General features: G+C 37.0%; 1 protein-coding gene across 2 annotated transcripts in view; it reads right to left on the minus strand.

Annotated features, from left to right (window-relative positions):
• The window catches only part of FIGN (fidgetin, microtubule severing factor), a 124,386-nt gene extending 102,706 nt beyond the window's left edge, over positions 1-21,680 (minus strand). Inside the window, exons 1-2 of one of the 2 annotated variants that reach the window (XM_019727308.2) lie at positions 21,160-21,680; positions 20,221-20,390 (exon numbers count right to left, since the gene is read on the minus strand). In XM_019727308.2, the coding sequence (XP_019582867.1) occupies positions 20,221-20,245 (25 nt within the window). In that variant the 5' untranslated portion in view covers positions 20,246-20,390; positions 21,160-21,680. The remainder of the gene's footprint in view (positions 1-20,220; positions 20,391-21,159) is intronic. The other variant, XM_019727309.2, reaches the window with a different exon arrangement.
• Between the last annotated feature and the right edge of the window lie 1,798 nt (positions 21,681-23,478).

Genomic DNA, 23,478 nt, shown 5'->3' on the forward strand with positions numbered 1-23,478 from the left:
AAAGTCCTGGTCTGATGACCTAGACCAATTGCCTGCATTACCATGAAAATGATCCTAGTGACTTTTTAATAAACTCGCAAATTTTGTGAACACAAAATAACCGATTACCATCTTAAAACTTTGGCGATTCCCTAGAACTTTAAGACAAGACCAACCAAAAGATACAGAAACGGAGCATAAAACGTATCATCCACAGCAAACTCATGAGAATTAATCTTACTCCCTTTAATTCCCAGAAATCACATCATGCAGTTAGCAAGAGTTTCAATGTAATATATTCACATTCCAAAGTTTAAAACAATGATTCTAATAGCCTTTCAAGTACAACACCTGTGTAACCCTCCTTCCTATTTAATATATATATATATATATTTTTTTTTTTTTTTTTAATTCATTGTTACCTACAGCCCATCGGTCTAAACTGCAAAGCAAACATGGGCCTAAAATGTAAATGTTACAGTGAGGTGATGTAAATAGTGTTCACTCATTGTATGCTTCGTTCAACCAAAAACCAGAAAATAATAACAGAGCCTCCTTCAGCCATGGCCAAAAACTCTCTAACAAAGATAACAAAAAAGAAAAATGGCTTTTAATGGCTGTGGCTATTCCTGGTTCATTTTTACATAATATTGATCTATAATAAAGGCTTTGAGAGGAGAAGGGAGGGGAAGGAGTCTACAGTTAGGGGGAAAATGTACAACTCAGCTCGCACAATGCCTCAGTACACCCGCTCACCAGTGCACTGACCCTCTGCATCTCGGAGTCATTAGCTGCAGTCCCAGCCCTGCCTCCAGGAGGGGGGATTTGAACTCACATACTGAAGTGGGGAGATTCGGGATTTTGAGCATGCCAGACAGAAGGGTCATTCCTCTTCGCTGATGAGGAGGACGCTTGTCCCCTGGGGAGGGGAAAACTGGATGAGTGACTGTCGCAAGATTCAGGCAGTGGACGTGCTGCTGACTCAGGAATGGACTCTGACAGCCACCCTGCTTCAGCCCAGCCCAGCCGCTCTGAATGGGAGCAGTTTTAGGGCAGCAGCATTGACAAGTACATGCAAAAGTTAGGGGAGAATGCGAGAGAGGAAAGGGAATGAATGGGCAAGTGCAAGAGCAACTCCTTCTCGAGACATCTTCATACAAGAAATAAACATTTCTCGTATTGCAAGTTGCTTTTGCCCAAGAGATAAAAGATATGTTTGTGGATATGCATATATAGAACACCCACAACATTTCTGAATGGGTTTTAAAAGAAGACGTGCATTTTAAAAGCTGATAAGACTAGGCACAGTATATTTCCACATTCACAATACTGCAAAACCCTATAAACTCATAGAAAACATACACATACACCCATATATGTATTTGCATGTGGGTGGTATTCTGCATAAATGACTGTCAACTTAAAATGCCATTCTCTAATTTATATGCAAATTCTACCTCTGGTAAAATAAAAACATATTTTAAGCAGCTTATAGTGCCAACACATTATTCCCATGAATGATTCCTAGTAAACTATTTATGCCAACTGTGGGTTGGTTCTCTTTTTTTAATGATTTATTGGATGGTGAACGAAACCACTTAAACTATAGTTGTCTGTATGAATCAGTAATTTTCATGTTTCTAATTAAAATGTAAACAGCGTAATGAAGACATCAACTTTTTAGGCAAATGTCTCTTCCAGTGCCACTTGGGGTATGGTAATTACTGGAGCAGATCTATGGATGCTCCAGAATCCTCTACAAGTCCAGATTAAAAGCATTACCGCTAAACCTGGCTTTTTACCCGAGGGAATAGTGTACTCTAACTCATTCCCAGTTTGCTTACAGATGCATATTGGCACTACCTTTAGAACCTGATCATAAAAAAAATCAAAATGAAAAATAACAAATGAAGTGATTTATATATAAATGTTGATTATAAACCATTCACTGATAATCAAAACGCTGGAACTAAATCTACTCAGATTTGATTCCCTGCCATTAGCTTCTTGGGAAAAACAACAACAACAACAACAACAAAAACAATACAGAAAATAAATGAAAAACAGCAACTAGTGTCTACCCTAAATTTTTAGAGCCCAGATTGAGGTCGAGGGGTGGAGGAGTAAGCTAACTCTAGATTCAAAGATAATATTAATTACCAGGATTTATTTTGTTTGAAAGAACAGTTTATAGGAAATAAGTTCACAATATACAAATTAGTAAAATTTAAAAATAACATATAATCCTGGAATAAAAATACATCATGTTCTCCCCTCTCATATTCAAGAAGGTAAAAGTACCTTTGATATGAAGCTGTAATTTGTTTTCATTTTTATTTCAGCATCTATTTTTCTGTGAAATTCGCCAAAATTTATCCTAAAGCAAATGACCTCTTACATGTGCTGAAGAAATACATCACCTCTTTGCCTACAACTGTTAATTGAACGTCTTTCTGAAGCCTATTTTTTCACATTAACCAGCATGCTTGCTTTAAATATTTACTACCTAGCACTTGAACAGTTCTCTTTTTTTAATTATCATCTGCAACACCCCTCCCTCCACACCCCCCTTAGAACTATTGTGGCCACACTTGCAATTGAGTAGTTACATCTGAAATCCACAGTGATATGAAAAGTCTAGAATATAAGATAAAAGGAGGATTCCCCTTCCCCCATCCCACCCCCACCCCCGGACTCAAAGTCCACAGACTGATATGGCCCATTTTCATATTATTTTTACATAAATGCTAGACAAGCATGTTGCTAAGGTTGGCTGTGGAATTGAAAATGGATAAGAAACGTGAGTGTGCGGGGGGTTGACGTGAGGCAGAGAAAGAGAACAATTTTTGCACTGTTATGTTTTATTACTAAAGTAATGCAGACAAATAAATGTATATCCACCATCCTGGGGTCAGAGGGAATGTGTTAATCTGAAATTGTTTCTACCATTTTTCCATCTGAAAACATATAAGCTCTTTTACTTCCCCCCCGACCCCCCCCCACCCAATTTGGGCATAGAGATATAGTATTTGGGGGTGGGGGAGGGGTGGGACAGAGAGAGAGAGAGAGAGAGAGAGAGAGAGGATCTGAAAGTGGCATATTTTAGTGATGTTTATTTTTTTTTTTACCACCTCTGGGGGTTTTCCAAGGGAAAGAAAGCTGATTAAACAAGGCCAAGTGTTTTGTCGGCTTAAGGGTGATATCATAGTTGTGTTCAGTATCAGAAGTGTTGCCAGTACAGGCATCATTTCTATTCGCTTTGTGGCAGAAAGGTAAACACTGGATTGCATTGTGGATTAAAACAATAAGAAATCCCTTTCCACTCAGGCTTTCAAGGCCATGTTAATCGGGTGTAATTTTTAATGAACACTAGCTGCTTGGTACTAATTCAAGAGATTTCATTAGAAGGTTATTCATTTAAAAATCAACGTTTCAACCATATCAAGCTGTAACCTTTCTTGAAATGTAAATGAATGGTTTAAATGAGAAGATTAATAAAGAAGGGATGTTCCAATTCCAAGCAAGGCATGCTATGTATTTTTAAATTTGTCTATGCCAGATGCTGTCAGTCAGAACAAAAAACTGTCCAAGCAGACAATCTGTGCGTCTGAATGTTGATCATGTTGGAAAGTACAGGGGGGAGGGGGGGAGTGTGTCAAGGATTCATGGTCCTTCATCTTTGCAGTAGAGCAAACACGTCTCTCAGTATAGCGACAGACAGCTGCTTCCACTTTCTAATGTGCCCTAACTTAGATCACTGAAAGAATTGTCAGCACTCAGAGAAACACACAAAGATAACACAGCCAGCTGCCATGGAGGGGAAAAACAGCACAGCTCAGAAGAAATGGGATTTGTTCCATTTGCATGATGCTGCCTCCCCTGGGCCCCTTTCTTTCAAATCCAAAGCACAAAAGACAACACTTAACATATTTGCTTAAAGATGACAACCTCATGTTGATTTCATTTGGATGTAACAGTGTCAGGATTACAGATATAAGAATATATTATATCTGTAACAGAGACTGACAAATGTACCCATCAGTGGAACTGTCTGATTCATCTGCTTATACAGCCATTTTACCATCCCAAGGGTGCCATCTAAGTAGTAACTTTAGAAGACTGAAGGTCTAATTTTATTACACCACATTTCAACCTACTAAACAATATTATTTCTAAAATAGATCATTTTTATTGGAAGTCTCCCTGATGAAAAATCCAGTAGACACCAGAGAATTTATGAACTGTATGGGTCCTCTGAACTCAATATACTGCCCATTTTAAACAACTTTTCTTGCTGTATGGCAAAATCCCAGTATCAAATAAGTGAAAGTTATAGAAAATTTGTATGTTTTGAGTGTCTAAGTATATTGATAGAGTAAACAGATTCCAGTAGAGAGAGAGAGAGAGAGAGAGAAAGAGATTGATTGATTTTATGGACAACTATAAAAATCAGGCCTTACCTGGTCCATTTGAATAAATTCTTTGTAACCATTTACTTCTGTCTATTCCATTATGTCTTCCCTCAATACAGTATCCATACTTCAATAGCAACTATATGAATAATCATTGCCTGTCAATATCTTTTGGACATATACTCAATCTGATTTCCAGTTAAAGTATTCTTGAGGCAGCGGATAAGACAACAGAGTGATTTAAAGCTGCACTGGCTAGCCACTGGTCAGTATAATATGTACAGCTTAGGAAATCATGATTCTGATCTAAAGACTACATACTTTTACAAATCTTTATTCTGTATGACTTTATGGATTTTTACTATTTAAGCAAAGAAATGGATATAAGATGATGTGCCTGAATTGATTTATGTGCATCTACATTACTCTCATTTACTTGATTGGAATAATAGGGGCAAGAATGGAGACACAGGAACAGGTAGAGAGGAACCAACCACTCTCTTCACAGATGCGGTACAAGCACAGACACACGCGCACATATACTACCACACACATAAGTGCCTGGGCACATTCAGCCCCACAACCCCACCGACTGACTTCCCATAATGAAATGCTGGCTCCCTACGCTCCTGCTTTGTCCAAACGCAGCTCTACTGCATGTTGCTATTTACTGGCATCAGTAGAATTCACTCATTTGGTCTTGTTTTATAAAATAGAGTTAACTGCTATATGTGAAATTTCTGCAGAGCAGATGGTTACCAAACATTATTTTCCATTTGTTTAGTTTCTAGTAAGAACAAGAAAAACTGTGGCGTAGTGATGCAAAGAAAACCAGCAGCCTGCATGATAACCCAACCAGTGCCAGAAGACACATTTAAAAAAAAGAAAATCACTTTTATCACATAGTATATCAAGGCTAAATATAATTTTGAGGGATGGGGGAGGTTATTTGCCCCATCCTCATCCATAAAGGAAAATGCCATTTGAATAATTTATTTTATTTCATAGTATAAAATCCTCTAAGGTTTAGCCTCTCTATATATTTTTAAGTGATCAAAGTTTCTAGAAGCAACTTATTATAACCATTAATGTTTGTCATCACGCAAGCTGAAATCACTTTCTTTACCTCTAAGTGGCCCAGTTGTCCAACAGAAAATGGGAAATAGGAGCCATTTGTGGACAAGTGCACAGGCACAGAAAATTAAGCTGTAAATATCTGGCCCAGGTTATTACTGGAATCTGGAAACATCTGGGGCTACAGAACAAGCCAAGCCCCATTTCCACAATGTCCAGGTAATTGCTTAAATGATTTATACCTTACTGTTTCTATTAAAAATGTCTTTAAAGAGAAACATTTGTGGGCTCCGTTCTGCAATAAAAACTGGTATCTGATTTCACTTGTACAAAATATTGTGAAAGATGCTACATTTCTCCAAGGACATATACATGACTAAACTAAACCTGGGATAAAGACTGAGTGCTAAAAGAAGGCATGGTCAGTCACTGAAAGAAAAACAATCATATCAGAAAAGTAAATTTTAAGTAGCTTGTTTTTTTCATTCATTTTTCTTCTAATCAAAAGAATCCTCTTACAATACTGTCTTTATGCACATATGCCAAATATATTTAAGCCATATACCTCAATATCCATTTTTTATTTCAGTTTTAACTAATTTCTCATAAGTCTTGTTTACTGAATCTTCAACTGAATATCATGCCAAAGCTATCCTCTAAGGGACAAACAAGTGCCACCTCCCAAATAGACCTGGGCCACTTTTTTAAGAATCTAGAACAAGATTTAAATTGGCTCACTTAGATGGTGTCTGTATAGAGCTACCAACTAGACCATTCAGAATGAAGAGCTCTCATTGCTGTCACCTGTTTCATGGGTTGTTCCACTAAATACACACACACACACACGCACATTCACATACACTCTCATACACATAGTAGCTGTATTCATCTGAAATAATTTTAAATTTCATTTCAGATTTTAAGCCAGTTCTTTAAGAATTGCCATGTCTAGACCTGACAAAAACTTCAATTACTAGAAGCTGTCAACTATGCTTATGAGGGCCTGAAAAATAGAAGGGTCAAGAAAATAAACTACTGACCACTGACTTTTAACCATGGCTCACATTTTGTTTGCCACCAGCTTACATTACTATTCTCTCTAGAGAATCACCCAATCTTCCTTTATGAGAGGACTAAAGGAAAAATTGCTGACATTTTAGGCTTGAAGAATCTGAACAGATATTTTTATGTTAGTTTAAAACCCCACAACTTCCTGGTTGTAAGTCAGGTAGAATTTTAAGCCCATATCTTTTCAATCTTTCCTATATTTAGTTTGGTTTTGGCAAGTCTCCATCATAAGGTTTTACAATTCATAGTCATTACTCTCAGTCTTGTGGATTTTAACTTATATTTTAAGCAATTTTAACTTGCTTGAAATATATTGGTTTCCAGAAAACAAGAAGAGCAGATTTAACAAAGGAACTAAATAGACTGTTGTAGTCAAACTGCAAAAATGCTTTTTCTACTTTTAATATACAGTTTCAAATCTTTATTATTCTACCTACATTGTATTATCCTTCTATACTACTGAAGCTATTAGATGAAAATGTAGTGTTTGCATGCAATAAACTAAGCAATATCTATCTACTTACTTAATGGCACATCTTCATAATAATCCAAGTTCAACAATCAGCCCTGCAGATGTTTTCTTCTATACAGAGTGCATTGATCTAGATTTCAATATGAAGTGTAATATAGTATCTAGAACTTTTCAGATCTGAGGAGCCCAAATTGGAAGAAAACTAGTGAGCTTTCAGTAAAAGTTATAGGCTTCCTTAGCAAAATTGTGTTTTTAAGAGAATGACAGTAGAACCTTTGTTTTGTTTTTTCCTGAGTTCTTTCATGTAGCAATGTGAACAAGTGCTTTTCTCTGGTATATCCATCTTTAGGTACAAACACACAAATATAAAATAGAAAACTTATAAAATGCTGTTGACTAACTGATTACAATTTCAACATTTGATCAAGTTGAATTTCCCTTAGAAAATTTTGTAATGCTATTTGTTGTAACATTAATGAGAGATTTGAGAAAGACACTAACCCCTCCACAAGCACACAAACCAAACTGGTTATGCAATTGAACGACTAGAAGACAGGGTCATTGGGTGTAAACCCAGCTAAATTATTTACTGCCCAGTATTTAGCACAAAACAAATTACAGAGTAAATTAATAGTGTCAGATACTAAATATAGAACAAAATATGCTAATTAAAATGTAACCAATGACATTTCATAAACTACAGACTCAACAAAAGTTGCCATATCATCTTATGATAGTTTGCATCTCACATCTTATCACATGTTCCCAAGGTTATGTGTTCTGAGTAGTTCTGGGCATATATTTGCACACTGCCTATTTATTAGAGAAAGAACAAAATAGGAAGACATGCTTCATCAGGTGCTTATATCCCATGTTCAAGCAAAAGCTAAATAACCAACAGTCAATCAAGCCTATGCTGGCAAAAAGTTGATTTGGAAGTCTCCTTATCTAATATTTTATGATTCTGTACCTTCAAATTTTTCTGACTCCAAACACACAAGGAAAAAATTAACTATGTCGAGAATAGTGATTTGAAGCCAGTTATTACTGCTGATAATCAAAACGGTATAAGTTTTTGTTCTGTCAGATTTTTTTCAAAGACATCCTTATAATGTTCTGTCTTTATAAAATAGTTTAAATGTTCTCCTATCCAGAGAACGAAAATAGAATAAATGACTGTAAGCTCCTTTTTAAGTATATAATTACAAAACTATTTTTCAGGTTTATAAAGTCTTTCTTTGGTAATTAAATTACATGAAGACTACAGAAATTTCATTTTTTTAAAACAAAACACACATTTTTAATATATCTGTTCCTTAAATATTTTTAAAAACATCTTCCAATTTTTTAAAAGTAAGATTAATAAAAGATTAGCCAAGTGACAGTCTTTCAAGCTTTTATCAATTCAATTCACCAAACATTTATTGCACACTGTACAGTCAAGGAGGAGATTAAAAACGAAAAAAATGAATTAGATGTGGTCTGCTGTCAATGAGTTTACAATTTCATAAATGAGAAACCTTAATGCCCCGCAATCTGTAGTAGAAGATCATAGCAAATGATTGAACGGAGATTTTTTTAAAAAGTGCATAGGGGATACCAAGAAATGGATCCTGATTAGAACAGAGCTCATGGATGTTTTCATAGATGATGCAACATTTGAGGTAGATACCAAAGCCTGGTAGTATTTCAACAGGTGGAAAAGAGCATTCCGGGGAGTAAAAAAGTGAACAAAGACTAGTGAGGGATTCAGTGGAGAACACATAGAATTGCTTCCAGTTTGATAAAGATCCAACTTTCATAGTGATCTGTGAGTGTGTGTGTGTGTGTGTGTGTGTGTGTAAAAGGATTTGAAGCCTGTACCTCCACTACTGCTTAAGTTAATCTGCTGGTCAGTCAATTTATATTTCTTACAGGGAAAAAGCATTGGCTAAGTAATACTCATCAACTCTCAAGACATAAGAATTGCTGACACATTGCTTGCAACCAATTAGTAAGCATATTTAATGAATGGTTACCATCCCTCCTGAAAAGCTTAACAAAGTGACAAATGGTCTTTGAGCTTCCTTCATTCTTTCCAAGACAATTTCTGGAATTTCTTACAGAGAAACAAAAATTCTTTTTCATTAGCCATCAAGCTCACCAGTCTATGACCAACCAGTCACGGATTATATAGAACTGGAAAAGATCTTAATATTCATTGGATCAACTCGCCTCTTACAAAAAAAGGAAACTGAAGTCAGAGAAGTTGAGTGACTTACCAAAGGTCACAAATATGATAGATTGTTTACTTACTGCTGACACTTTTCTTCACCATTGTCACTTTCCTAAGGAAGTTTTCCAGAACGGTGGCAATGTTCTCAAGATTCATCATAAATTGTTGAACTTCATAATTAGATAATGAACTATCTCTGGTACATATCATTAGTAGATTCAATTCCGGATACCTCTATTTTTATTATCTCAAACCAGGACGAATGATATTTTTTCTTAAAAGAAACACATTTAAGATATCATGAAATGTATAAATTTGGGGTTCAGAGAGGTGGTTCTCAATCCCAACGTTACATTAGAATCATTAGGGAAGCTTGAGAGAAATTGGTCATTCCCCAAACTTGCATTGAACTCGTCTGAGATAAAGCTTTGGCAAGTTTGTTTGTTTCTTTTCTTTTGGTCATTAAGGTACAGCTATCATTTACAGCGTAATTAGAAAATTTATCAATCTTTGTTCAAATCAAATCATACCTCTACCTACTTTAATGACTTGAACTCCTATAATGGTAACAAATGCATTGTTTTCCAAAAGAAGCCTTAAAAAAGATATACCCCAATCCTCAATAGATTCTTCTGTAACATCACTTGTGGCATAACCAAACTGAGTATACTGAGGGAGAAAAAAAAGAGTATGAGTAATATGAATCATCTTTAAAGGCATGTATATTTTTTATATTTTTTCAAATTATGGGGGAGAAGAGGGAGGGAAATACTTCTTTTAACTGTGTGATCACAAATTCCATATAGTTAAGATTTTATATAGAACCTGCCATTTTAAAAAAAGAATATAATTTGTTTAGATTATAGTGTGTTGTGTGCTATTTAATGTGTATAGTCACTAATTCCTAACAAATGATCAGTTTTCTCATGTACTTTTATTAAGATTTAATTTTTAGACTGCCAATATCATTTTTAGCAACTGTCACATGAAAACAGCTCTTACCCTTAGCTTTCCTCATCATCTCCAGAATTTCTTTTTCATTTAACTATTTCCCCATTCCCACAAGTTATGCTTCACCTTTTGTCCATGCGAAGAAACGCTGCTATGCTTTCCTCTCACCACACTGCCCAATATCCTTTTAATTAATGCAAACTACCTCCTCACGATCTATTAAGTTGGTGCAAAAGTAATTGCAGTTTTTGCAATTATTTTAACCTTTTAAACCACAATTACTTTTGCACCAACCTAATAGATATCATATTCTAGTGGCTCAAGTGAAATTTGACTTACCAAATGATCAAGTAATAACCACTCTTACAGATAAATACTAAAACACAAAACCCAGCCCTAAAAAGAGTATACAGCTATGGGTATGACTGGAGACCAGCAGCAGGACGATGGACAAGACAGCAAGGTTCCCAGTGAGTTTGCAAATAATAAAATCAGAAGAAAACCTTTTTCTCCCTGGCCCGAAGCACAAGGACACCTGCAGAGTTGGCTGGTAGAAATCATAGAGAAATATAAGAAATATATGTATTTAGGTACACATGTGCATTACAATTACACATCATCAACTCCTCCCAGACGAGAGCTTAGTAATAGTGGTATTCTGAAACAGTAGGGTAGATTTCAACTAAATATAATTATACTGGAGTAAACCTGAAGTTTCGCCCATCATTATAAACTGTCCCATATACCATACTTTGTAATATTTTCACTGGACATTCTTTTTTTTAATGAACAGTACAAAATAGTTTCTCCCTAAGGTCTTCCTACTTTGATGCTAAAACAAAATAAAAGAAAACAAAAATTTAAAACAAGCATTAATGTACTGTATGCACTCATTGAGGACTTATTAAAAGAACAAAGCATGATAAAGAACTTTCAACATCAGATTTTTTTTCCTACTACTTTAACTGCTTAAATGTTAGTGACAGAGATTTCACACTGATGTTCAAAAAAAACCCCAAAATCTCCAAAGGGATTTTGCATATGTATTGAATTTTTCTTTCTAGAGAGAAAGAAGCTCAGTCTAAACATCAATTTCTCAATAAGATTCTTTAGTGCTATACTGTCTTACCATCCATAAATAAATTCATATTGATAACTAGTTGATTACTACTCTCAGAATTACATAAAACATATTTTTCCAATTAGGGAACACATCACATTCTTAGTACATTTAAAATCTTCCCAGAGAAAAAAAAGCACTGTTCACGTACACATATAAAATTCTGATATTTTTCCTTTCTAGTTTTCCAGACAAGGATATCAGCCATTCGGGGTCCCCATGTTTATATTTGGGTCATATCAGTATTCCCCTAAAAAATGTTGCTTAATTGCTTGAATAATGCGAATAAAAATACGTCTTCTTTAAAGGAGAACTTTGCACCAACCCTAGTGGCCTAGGATACCACAGAAGGGGGGTGGGGGGATTAGACCCACATCTTTTGTAAATTGGGCCTAAAATTGACTCCAGATTTGTGACTCACGAACGGAAAGCCAGTTTTAATATAGATGTGCTTTAAAAAGTAAAAATGGCTATTATTCTTAACAAGTTACATATTGGGTATTATTCTTTAAAAGTGACTCATAAAATATCTTTTTAAGTACTTAAAGTCATGAATATGTCCTATTCTTTTGCCTCTGCTTGAATGTAAGTTTTCATTTTCCAGGAAAAAATACATTTTCTAACTAACCCCGTTAACCTAATTACTCATAAAAAAATACCAAAAGTGTCCCTGACATCGATACCTTCACAAAGAAATGTGTCTGTGCACAACAGCATATTCCATGTAGGTAATCAAAACTGTAGTTTTCATTTAAAAGATTCCTTTGGATCCATGTAATTCTTGGCAATAAGATTTATCAAAAGCATTTAATGTTTGCAAACAGCAAGACTGCCTTTATCCATATTACTATTTCTTCATCCATATACTTAAATACAAAAGTATTAACTTATTAAGCTTAAAAGCATAACTGTACTCTGTTTATTTAGTGGTCTTTGTTTGATCTTAAATGGGGATTGTAATGAAAATGCCTTCTATCTAAAGGGAACCTTTTATCCTACTCAGAATAATTATCTTGTAAGATTAAAATCAGTGAATCATACCTAATTAAGGTTTATAATTTAGCATCATTCGGGTATATGATCCAAGAGAGTTTACAATCTTAACATCAATTTGAAATGGAAAGGGAGAATAGGTAAATAGAAGAGAACTAAAACAGCTATTTTGGGCACACCAAGGCACTGTATTGCCACATATTTACCCCATTCCTTCTTTTCAAAGCCAAACACTTCATATAAAATGCAACATACTAAAAGACAGAAGTGAGGTGAGAAAAGAAGGTCCCAATTTCAATTATACTACAGAATGTGGAGATAGGCTACACAAATAGAACATTAAAAAATATACATTGTGGCTAACTGCCTACTAAAATATTTCAAGTTTACAATATCTTCAATGCAAAAGACTCCTAAACTGTGAGGTGAATTTAAGATTAAATTTTTACTAATGGTTATTTCCAAGCCACCTTTCATTAAAGTACATATCAACTGAGAGAGCAAAGCATTGCTGTTACACAGCAACGATTTTTCTTCTTAGAATGTCTCATATATAATATTTCTCTCCACGAAGTCTAACAAGGCATTCAAAATAAGTTCATTTTTTTTCCCTTCCTCAGAAATATCTTTAAAGCCCCCCACCCTCACCCCAGTCTTGGATTACATAAAAGAAGTTACTTTTCCGAGGTCTTTGATATTTTCCTTCCTGGCAGAGTCATCTGATGTGAGAAATATCTTTTGAAAATAAATGGTGCAGCTTCAAGTGCACTCAGATCCATTACTTGCTGGACATTCCATCGTATCTCAGGTTTGATTTGAAAAAGCTGCTTGCGTTCAAAATTTAGTTTTAGGTGCCGCAATACAAAGCTTGATCTCATTGGGAAGTATCTTGAGAAGTAACAATGTAAGTGTTTTGTCCACCCATCAACACAGAATGTTCACACCAAGGGGGAAAGGAGTCATCATAGATGGTTACTACCTTGTTCCGGAAAAAGGGGGTTATTCCAGTTGGATCGTAGAAACCAAGTTTACAATTAGAACATAACATACCACAAAGTTAATGTTCCTGCATGACAGAGTTACTTTTCCTCTTTACCACAGCTGTCACCACGCTTATATAGCCACAATGCCACTTTCTAATGTCAAATATCAATACTGCTACTATTATAAGAAGATCATCATTTCTGTGTTTGTCCCTCTTCCCTGACTAGCACTCAATGAGTGGCGCTTTTAATGTGTAATGGTCAGGATTTTCTATGTTTTTAGATAATGTAAGATTCTACATTAAAATTACTTGTTTTACTTGTGCTTGAAACAGGTGGGATAGTGTTGGTACATGCCAACAGAGAAACTCCCAGGTTCTTATTACAAATCTTACTATCCACCCCCCACCCCCACCCCCAGTCGTCCTGTGCCTGGAAAACGCATATCTAAGTATGGACCTATGTGCAAACAATTATGAAACAGAATTTCTTTTAAGAATATCTGCACAAAAATTCATGTGATAAATGGGAGCACACAGCTGACAATGGGCAACATGAGATAAAGGAAAATACTTCAGTCACCACTTCATGTATAGAAAGAGCAGAAGATACCTACCTAACGGTCTATTTTCCCATTGAGTCTCTTACTCCAACCATTAATATCTCTTTAGACAGAGGCACATGGAATAACTAGGGAATACTCAGTCTCCAAGTAGGAAACAGTGACTTCCACAAAGCAGGCCCTGCATAAAAGTTTGTGGTTCGTGAAGGCCGGGCCAGTTTTATCTCCCCAAGTCTTCTGCAGGCCTCCAGGGTCCCCCCACAATAGGGCCCTGCACTTGTTTTAATGCTCTGCTGTTGTCTCGAATTCTTCATAATTTTTGAATAAGGTGCCCCACATTTTAATTATGCACCAAGCACCAGAATTATGGAGCCAGTCCTAAGTGAAAGTGACAATATGTGTTGATATCCTTAATAATAAATCAAAAGAACAGCAAAAAGTTTACAGCAACATCTAGTAAACCATGGGTTCACATTACACTACTTTTAAAATTTTATTTTGAATGTTACTGGTTCCATGAATTATCTTTCCTCACGAACCAAAGCATGAAAGTAGAGGTCACGCATTCTCAGATGATTTTACTGTCATATCTTTATGGCATTTAATCAATTGTCAGTTGCTTAAAAAGCATCTAATTGACAGAAAGCAAACATTAGGCGAATCAGGAAAACAGTTGTTGTTTTTTTGGGGGGTGGGTGAAGTAAAATGCAGTTTCTGTTCTTCCCAGCAATATATCCACAAGTGGAATAGAATAAATATATAAATTACCAGCAAAAATCCAAACACATATGAAAGGAACTGAGTAAAGGTACTACCAACATTAAGATACTGGGAAAAGAAAACATTTTATAGGTATTTTACATTATGTATTCTTCACTAAAAACCATCTTTGTAAGTTATATATCACTAATAACTTTTAATAGAAGTTACCCATGATATAAAAATGAGAACAAAATCCTAACAAGCCACAAGTCTTCCAAGATTAAAAAAAAATACACTCTAAAAAGGATTTCCTAACATAAAAGTATACATACTTAAGCTGAGTTGCAGGGTAAAAACAGTTTAACCTTGGACCTTCGTATAATAAATCATCATTCTACTTTCAAGATATATCAGTTTCAAAAATGATTGGACGCAGTGATACTATCAATGCTCTGTGAAAGTCACAGTAGCTCAAATACAAGCAAACATATCCATTTATACATATATTTAACATAAATACATCTGACTTGAAATTCTCCTTTGAATTCATTGCTTCTAATGTACCCTGGAACGACAGCCCACCATATGCAATGTTAAGGAAAGTGTCAATATTCAAGTAACAAGACAACAAGCAGATTTGTTGCATAAAATATGTAAATATTATTAACAGAAAGTGACATATATTATTAACAGAAAGTGCCTCATGTTTGGATGGTTTCTTATCGCCTATCTTTTCTGCCGCCTCAGCCTATATCCTCAACAGGTACCGTTCGCACGTGCTGTGCTCAGGCAGAGCTTGCTGAGCAGGCACGTGTGGTGCTGGCCTAAGGAAACCGAGCATACCCACCTGCTTTTCATTTGCTTCAAACTTATCAGTACAATTTACTTTTGCCCTATTCTTTACCTACCCCTTATTTCTACTATCTGCATTCCTTGTCGTAAGCATCCCTGGAGTACAACTGCCATTTAAATGATAACATCAAAAATATCAAAAGGGTCAGTAATCGGCAATCATGTTAAAGCAGCTATGCTTGAAATTTCTACCATCAGTTAAATGAAAAGTTAATGATAAAAATTCAAGTATAGAAAAATAAAAATAAAATAACAAAATTCAACCATAAAATGCACTTGCTAAACAGGCATTTGTTTTCAGTCTTTCAAAAAAGGGTTTCCATTTTTAATAGGCAAAAAAATTAGCTAGAATCCATGAGAGACAGGGAGACAGAGAGACAGAGAGATAGAAGAGACAGAAAGAAATAAAGTTAATTGAAAGGTGAAACAATTTTTGGACTTGCAGTCTTCCAAGTAGTACTTAAAAATAATTTCTAAGTTCAATTGATTGTAATAAAACATTAGTTCTTATACATCCTGAAAGAGACAATTCAGTTTTTCACCTGAAAAAAAAATTGCAGTTTCCTGTGCCATTTATTTATTCTGGTTTATCAATGACTGAAGATAAAAAAGCATCAGATATGCTGATTAATCAAGACTTATTGATCAGTAGCATACATCAATATCTGCAGAACAATTTCACATAAATATCTGCAGAACAATTTCTCCCAATCAAAAATTTATAAATCAATATAAATTCCTGGTAATTAAATTATTAGCTCTACAACAATAAATGTGGTATTTAATAAAAGTAGTATGTGAAATTTCTACTCAAGAATATATTGATCAAAGGCAAAACAGCAAATATTTCTATTAAACGAGGGTTCTAAGAACAAACTAGAAAGTGCAAAACATAAAAGCCTGCAATTGTTTCAGAAACACTCAGCAATTCTGCTGATTTTGGACCATGGAAGCTGATTAATTAATTAGGTAATCATTCAAGACATCCAAGCACAGACAAAAATTGGGAATCATTACCACAGCCTTCTTCATCTTGAGATAAAAATTTTGAAAATGTTGTAGACAAACTTTCGGGATTTGTCCCTATGCCTAAACTAAGCAAAATATTAAATTCTAAAAGGTGACAGCCCAAAACTCAGGGAAAAAAATGACCTATAATGATATTATTCATTTGTCTTTTTAGGTAGCTAATATTTTAAACTATCTTAGAAATATCAAGTTTTACACAGATTTTTCTCTACAGATTTTGGCAGTACTACTTCTTTTCTCCCCTCTGGTCGTACTCTTGTGCTATCTAAAAGCAATTAATGAAATTTCTGCTCTCTTGTATATCTATCAGAAGTAGCTGCCTACAAAACGGTTTTCAAAGTTCCTGCCTAACATGAATAAAAACAACAGAAAAGATTTTCTATTTATGGGGGGAAAAAAAACCCACAATAAACCAGTACTAGAAACTTAGCCACTAGAGTCTTTCATATGACTATAGAAAAACACTCTATGTTTTCACTCAGAAGATATGAGAGACAATTTTAAGAATCTCACTGATTCAGTACAGTCAGGAGAAAGAAAACTATTCTCTGTTTTCAAAAAAAGATGGTTCCTGAAATAATTCCAAAGAGACCCAACAAACTGTCTTTTTAAGAGAAGAGAACAGCAAGTCAACTCACACATACAGCTCCAAACAGAAGTCTTACCCTCTTCCAGGAAAACAACAATGAGACTTTATTACCCTGCTATGATTCTTTCATTTCAGACATGATTAATTAGCAAGTATTGCACTTCCCAAAACTCCCACCACACTTTTTGTGGTCTATCATCCTAGTTGTTGATAGACCCATATGAAATAGCAAGTAGCCATCAGCAGTATAAGTATCCAAAAACTCTATTTCAGAGAAACACTTCTCTCATATCTTTTCCTCCTAAAATGAAGCAGGCTGCTTTTAACTGCTTTCAACACACACACACACACACACACACACACACACACACACACACAAACAAAACATTTTTTTCAACTTGGTCATTTTCTTAATACCTTTTAACATTTGAATAACGTATGCAACATAGTCAATACTCAAGAATACATGGCGTATTTAACCTGTTACCTACCTATATTTTTAAGCTGAAGTTCCGAAAGCCTGTGAATCCATGTAGTTTATATTGATAACCATCCACATGCACAGTTAATAAACAATAGAGATGCGAGCAAGCATTTTTTGGAAAATAGTTTTTATGGAAAAAAATGTTTCTTTTCCAAATAAAAGTGAATATGTCACATGTAATGAAGATAGGAAATAGATATAAAAGATTAAAAGAGAGGACGAAGGAAAGAGGGCAACTCTAAAAATAATCTGAATGAATGAAACTCTGATTCTCTGCATATTGCTCCAAACTACTCTTTCAAAATTTTCCCTTTAATGCAATCTATTTTCAAAATGTCCATGTGAACCAAGAAGCCAGCCATAACTAAATGTACTATAAATATATATTTTAACAACCAGCCATTTGTAATGGCTGGGGTTTCCCCTTCAATCTTTCAACTGTTATGTCCAAAAAACTTCACACATAGTACAATACTAATAAATAGATCTTTTTGGTTCCAGGAAACATTTTTTTAAATCTAGTCTGGTCAAAATATCCTTGCTTTTTTTTCTGTTGTATTAAATTTAGGATCAAAAACATCAAAGCAGCTTCCACCTCGGACCTAACTTTTAAAGGATCAATGTGACAAGGCAGTCCCTGATAGATGTTTCTCTTGATAAACGACTTGTTCAAAAGAGACATTGTAGCTTTCATTTCCTGACCACAACACACTTTTAATTTGCAACAGCAGAGCTGGGAGAGTGTGAGCACTTGCCCACTTTGCAGCCTTTTAGGTTTGTAGCTGACTCCTTCAGGCCACACATTTGAAACAAACAACATCTAAAAATATTCAGAGAAACAGAATTACAAAATAGAAGCCACTAATGCCACTTTACACATAGACACAAGTGTCTACTTTATCAATACATATATAAACTTTATCTCCCCAGAATTCTAGTGTATGATAACAAGGCTCCTGAGTGAATATCATTTGTACAACGGGAATTTAAACACTCAGGGAAATAAATTATGTGACTATTATTTAATAGTAAGTAGAGCCTGGGTGGAGGGCAATTTACACACTTAAAAGCATTTATGCTGTTAAATGTCATGAATTATATGATTGCCTAACCCAAAGTGTTTTTTACATATTATTGCAATGATGATTATTACTACTACCCAGAAATCACATTTAAGTATCAATACAGTAAACAGTCAAACCATCCAATTTCTGCTCTCAGCATATTGTCCGAGCTCCGATTTAAAATTTATAAATGTAATATCCTCCTCATCACAGGCAGCAGCCCAATCTGCTCTGAATATATATTACAGCTTTAACATCACAGAGGGAAATCGCCCATCTGGCAATCCCATTCGCTCCAACAGCTCCGGGGGAAAAAAAGCTGTGCTCTCTCCTCCTTAAAACATTTCTCAGGGCAAATTATGTGCATCTAAAATAAACAGTCTTCTTATTGATCGCTTCAAAGTCAACAAGTTCCAAATGCAAAATTCAATCAAACCCTTCCTATCGTGTAAGAGCGGTCGGTGTGTGTTTAGCTCAACAGTCACCAGAGTCCAACCAGAAGTGTATGTAGTGCAACCGCTCTTCTCGCCCCTTTCCTGTATTCACATTTGTGTTATGAGAGAGCAGCAACCACGGCCACATTACAGACCCCTGGCAGCTTTGCCCCACTGCTATTTGTTTCTTTCAAATTCTCTCTTTCCTTCCCTCTTTTCAGGGTAAATTCATGGTGGTGGGGTAAATGTAACAACAACAACAATAAAAAGTTTAAAGTGGACATATCCTTTGGTTATGCAAAATACTTTTAACATCTTTTTGTTGTTGTTGTTCCCTCTTAGTCTTAATTGAATATCACAAAGTGTACACAAGGCATAGTCACAAGAGCTATTGAAAACCTCCTCTCACTCCATTTATCTGACCTTTTTTCTTCTTTTTCTTTTTTTTTTTTTTCCTTTTTGGTAAAGAAAGAGGAAAGAGTGATTTCAAACAAAGTCAATTTCAGTGCCTGATTATTTAATTCTGTCACAGGTTAAAAGTAAAAAGCGCTGACAGGCAGACAAGTGAATGGCAACCAAAGAGAAAAAAAACTACCACTGTTCCTTAAAAGGCATTAAAGACTTCAAGCAATCAAAATGCATTTTTTTATTTTTCATGTAAAAGATATCCCTTCACTCACTCACTCCTCCACCAAACACACATGCACGCGCACACACACACACTCTCTCTGAAGAACTGATTACTCCACAAAGTGCAATCATTGAGAGAGCCGATAGTCAAATTACATTAATAGACTGAGAAAAATTCGTCCAGTTCTCTGTGTGTACATATATATGTATTTTCATTAGTAAGCAGTCTTTCCCCACTCTCCCGCCCTCACCCCTCTCCAGCCAGCCCCCTCCCCAAAAAACCCCACACTGAGTTTAACTAATTTACATACCATTTGACTTCAGCGGTTATATAGTGCATTAGTAGTAACATGCAACTTTGGGATTACAGCTAAAACCGATCAAAGTGGACTACAGTAATCTATTAATCAAAACTGAAATATATAAATAAGTGATAGCAAAAAATAAACAAGCATTTTGACAGATTAAAATACACATATATTTTGTTAAAAAGGAATTATGTATCATGAGCCTCTGCTTTCCAAGCAGTCTTCCATGGTTTAATCATGCTATTTAATTTGTCTTTCCTATTTAGATGCAAAGGAAGTAAATTCCAAAACTGACATACCATAAACACTGGTGCTACTGATCATTTCTTGCTGGCAGCACAAAAAGCTGAATTGGATTTCTCACAAGCAGGAATTCCAAAGGTTGCTTTTCATTAAAGCCACTTTTCCTCTCAGCTATCAAATGTCACTGCCTTGAAACGTGGGCCCTTTCGTCAGGTATTCATTTAACCTACATGCATATAATTAAGGGGGAAAGCAACATCAACAAAAAGGGGATCTCAGATCACAGGAGAAGAAAGAAAGGAAAAAAAGCACATGACCAGGAATGCAAGTCCATGTCAATTTCACTCACTCCCATTGAAACTAACAAGAGCTCCGGGGAGGACGGTAATAGGATCAGTGGATTGTATATACCATTAAATTATACATCTTTCTCTCCCGTTCCTTGCCAACAATACGCCCACCACGCTGTACCCCTCAAAGATGATGTGCTTACATTTTTCTGCAACCGATCTTGTGACATTTTCACGTTCCCCCTAGCCACGAGATTGTAATTTAACCTTAACTTTTTGTGTGTGCAAGATTGTTATTTACACTTCTTATTTACTTAGAAGTTAGTTCCCGAAGAAAGTCTAGCCCCACCCTATGGCTCCGCTTTCTTATTTTTTTTTATTTTTGAAGTAAAAGATAGTAATAAGTAAGCCCAATATAGCGGAAAACGAGATTCTTGCCAACGCGAACTCTTAATCCCACACTATTGTTACAATGATTAAGCAGCAAAAATATGCATTATAATGTTTCAGGGCTACTTTGTGCAGAGAAATTAGACAGCAGGTTGGCGTACAGAATAGAAACGAGTGCAAATTAAATTTAATGTTTACGACACAACTCGAAGATCTCTTTTTATTACAGGTCTTGGATGTATGTATATTCTTTATAAATAAAACAAACAAAAACAAATTTAAACAGATGGTAGAAAACTACGAAGCTCCTCTTACCTGAACGCGCGGAGCGAAAAGCCGATAGGTTAGCGTAGCATCGATCCGATGTGTTTGCTGATGAATGGAAGCTAGGGTTAAGTGAAGGTGCCTATGATTTGAAATCATTCCAAGTTTTTGAAGGGAAGACGGACTGCAGCCTCTGCCATGTTGGAATTTCAAACCCAAAACAGCTGCTTGGAAGGAGCCAGCATGCCAGAGGCTGGGCGCAGGCGCAGAGCGCCGCCGAGCCAAATTCAAATCACTTTCACACTAAGAGCCAAAGATCAGTTTTCAAAGGAGAGAGGGAGAAAGAGACGGAGGCTGCCGAGAGGGAGCGGAGACGCGAGGCAGTGGCGAGAGGCGGGCAGTGGAGAGAGACGGGCAGCGGGAGGACCGGGAGGGAGAGGGAGAGGCGCACGGAGCCCGCGGAGCTGCAGGGGGAGAAAGGGAGGCGGGAGGCGAGCGGGCGAGCGAGCTAGAGACGCGCCAGAGATTCATGGGCAGGGAGGGCTCAATGGCCGCGCCGCGCTGGCCGGCCGGCCGCTCGGGTCATGTTACACGGCCCGGGCCGCGGCGGCCGCCCAGCCGCGCCGACGCGCTCACGCGGCCCGGAGGGGGCCCCGAGGTCATGATTACGCGCGCCGGGACCCGTAGCTCTCCCTGTCCGCACTCTCAGGCGGCCCAGCCTGAGGAAAGGGGGGCAATGTCTTGCGGGGAAAGGGCCTTTCTTTCCCACCCGTGGCCAGCCGGCCCTTGCGCTCGCCAGCCAGCCTCGGAGCGCCCGGGACAGGGCTGCGCAGCTCCCCGGCCCGCGGGCCTCTCCCTGCCCGCTCCCGGCCCTCTCGACAGCTGCTGCCGATCTACCCTTCCCCACCCCCCTCGACTCCGCGCACAGGACAAGATCTGTCCCCGAGAGCCGGGACCTCACGCGCACTCTCCCCTGGGCCCCCAGCACCAGCCAGAAAATGACTTTATCTGCCAAGAAGAGGCAACTTCGGGGGGGAAATCCAAAGGAACCCAGTTCCCCTCCCCCGCCTCTCAGTGAATAAATAAAATCATAAGTGTCTAGGTGTGCGGTCCACTCTCGCGCTCCCTGGCTCCCCTCCCTACCTCCCCCAGGCGGCTCGGGCAGGGGAACGCAGCGCCTGGGGGCCCCCGGTGCGGGCTGCTAGTACGCAGGCATAGACGTTAGGCTTCTGCTTTCCCAGCCCCCTTCGAGGGAGCAATCTGGGGACTCAGGAGTGGGAAGAGAGTAGGGGCTTTGTGGTGCTGGGAGCTGAGGAAGAATGAAATGTGCAGTTGAGTGTGTTGCTCGCATCCCAGGGAGCAATGCAGTGCTGATTGTCTGTTGCTGAGATAGCCTTTTGTTCGGAACATAAGGTTTAAGAAACACACACACGTTTTCTGGGGTCTCTTGTTAGATGTAAATGTGCTGCATCCAGACGCTTACTATGCAGTGTAAGCTCAGTTGGTTTACTAATCACCCCGCCCCACCCCCAACAACTAGGATCATTTGAATGGGAACCTCATTCAGACTTCTAGACTTCGAGTATTGCCTTCAACCTATTTCATTCTAGACTAGCCAACCATCCAACTGAGATAATAAAGCAAACAATAACATTTGATCATGATGTCTACGAGATAATGTGCCCAGCAAAGTTCTTTAGGAATTGTAATGAGAAAGAGAGTGAGTGGGGTAATAATTTCTCTTCGTTTTCATTAAATATGACTTTAATGGATAAATGGTAAGTTTATACTTTGGCCTAATGGACAGCCAGTCAGTCCTCTATATTTCAACGAAGCTAAGAATGAGAGAAGCAAATTCAATATTCGACCAGGAGCCCATCAAGCTGAAAATGTTACCTTCGAAGGCTGGAACAGAAAAATATACTTGTTTAGAACTGACTCTCCTCATATTTCCTCCCACTTCTCTGCTATAGATTTTATAGACTGAACTACAGCTCTATGATGAAACACGGCTTTTAAAAAATACCAAATATATACTTTGAAATGAATTTCTTTCTCCTCTTGTGATTTTCTTACCTTGGAAAGGCTGTCCATTGAAAGGATGCATTTAGCTAACATGATGAGGAGGAAAAATTATTTTAGTTAAATGTAGGCAGATGCCAGAATTTAAAAAAAAAAGAAAAAGAAAAGTAATTCAAGATCTTACCAAATATTTCTAAGGAATGAGATTCCTCTTTGGAATGGATCTGACCTTTCTGTGAATTTAAAAAAAAAGAAAAGAAAAGAAAAAACAGGCTGCAAAATAAAACAGAAGAACTTTATTCCGATGTAACAGAGAACACTGAAGCCCCTTTACTTGTATTTTACAAG

The sequence above is a fragment of the Rhinolophus sinicus genome, linkage group LG01 (genome assembly GCF_036562045.2).
Source record: "Rhinolophus sinicus isolate RSC01 linkage group LG01, ASM3656204v1, whole genome shotgun sequence".
Classification (NCBI taxonomy): Eukaryota; Metazoa; Chordata; class Mammalia; order Chiroptera; family Rhinolophidae; genus Rhinolophus; species Rhinolophus sinicus.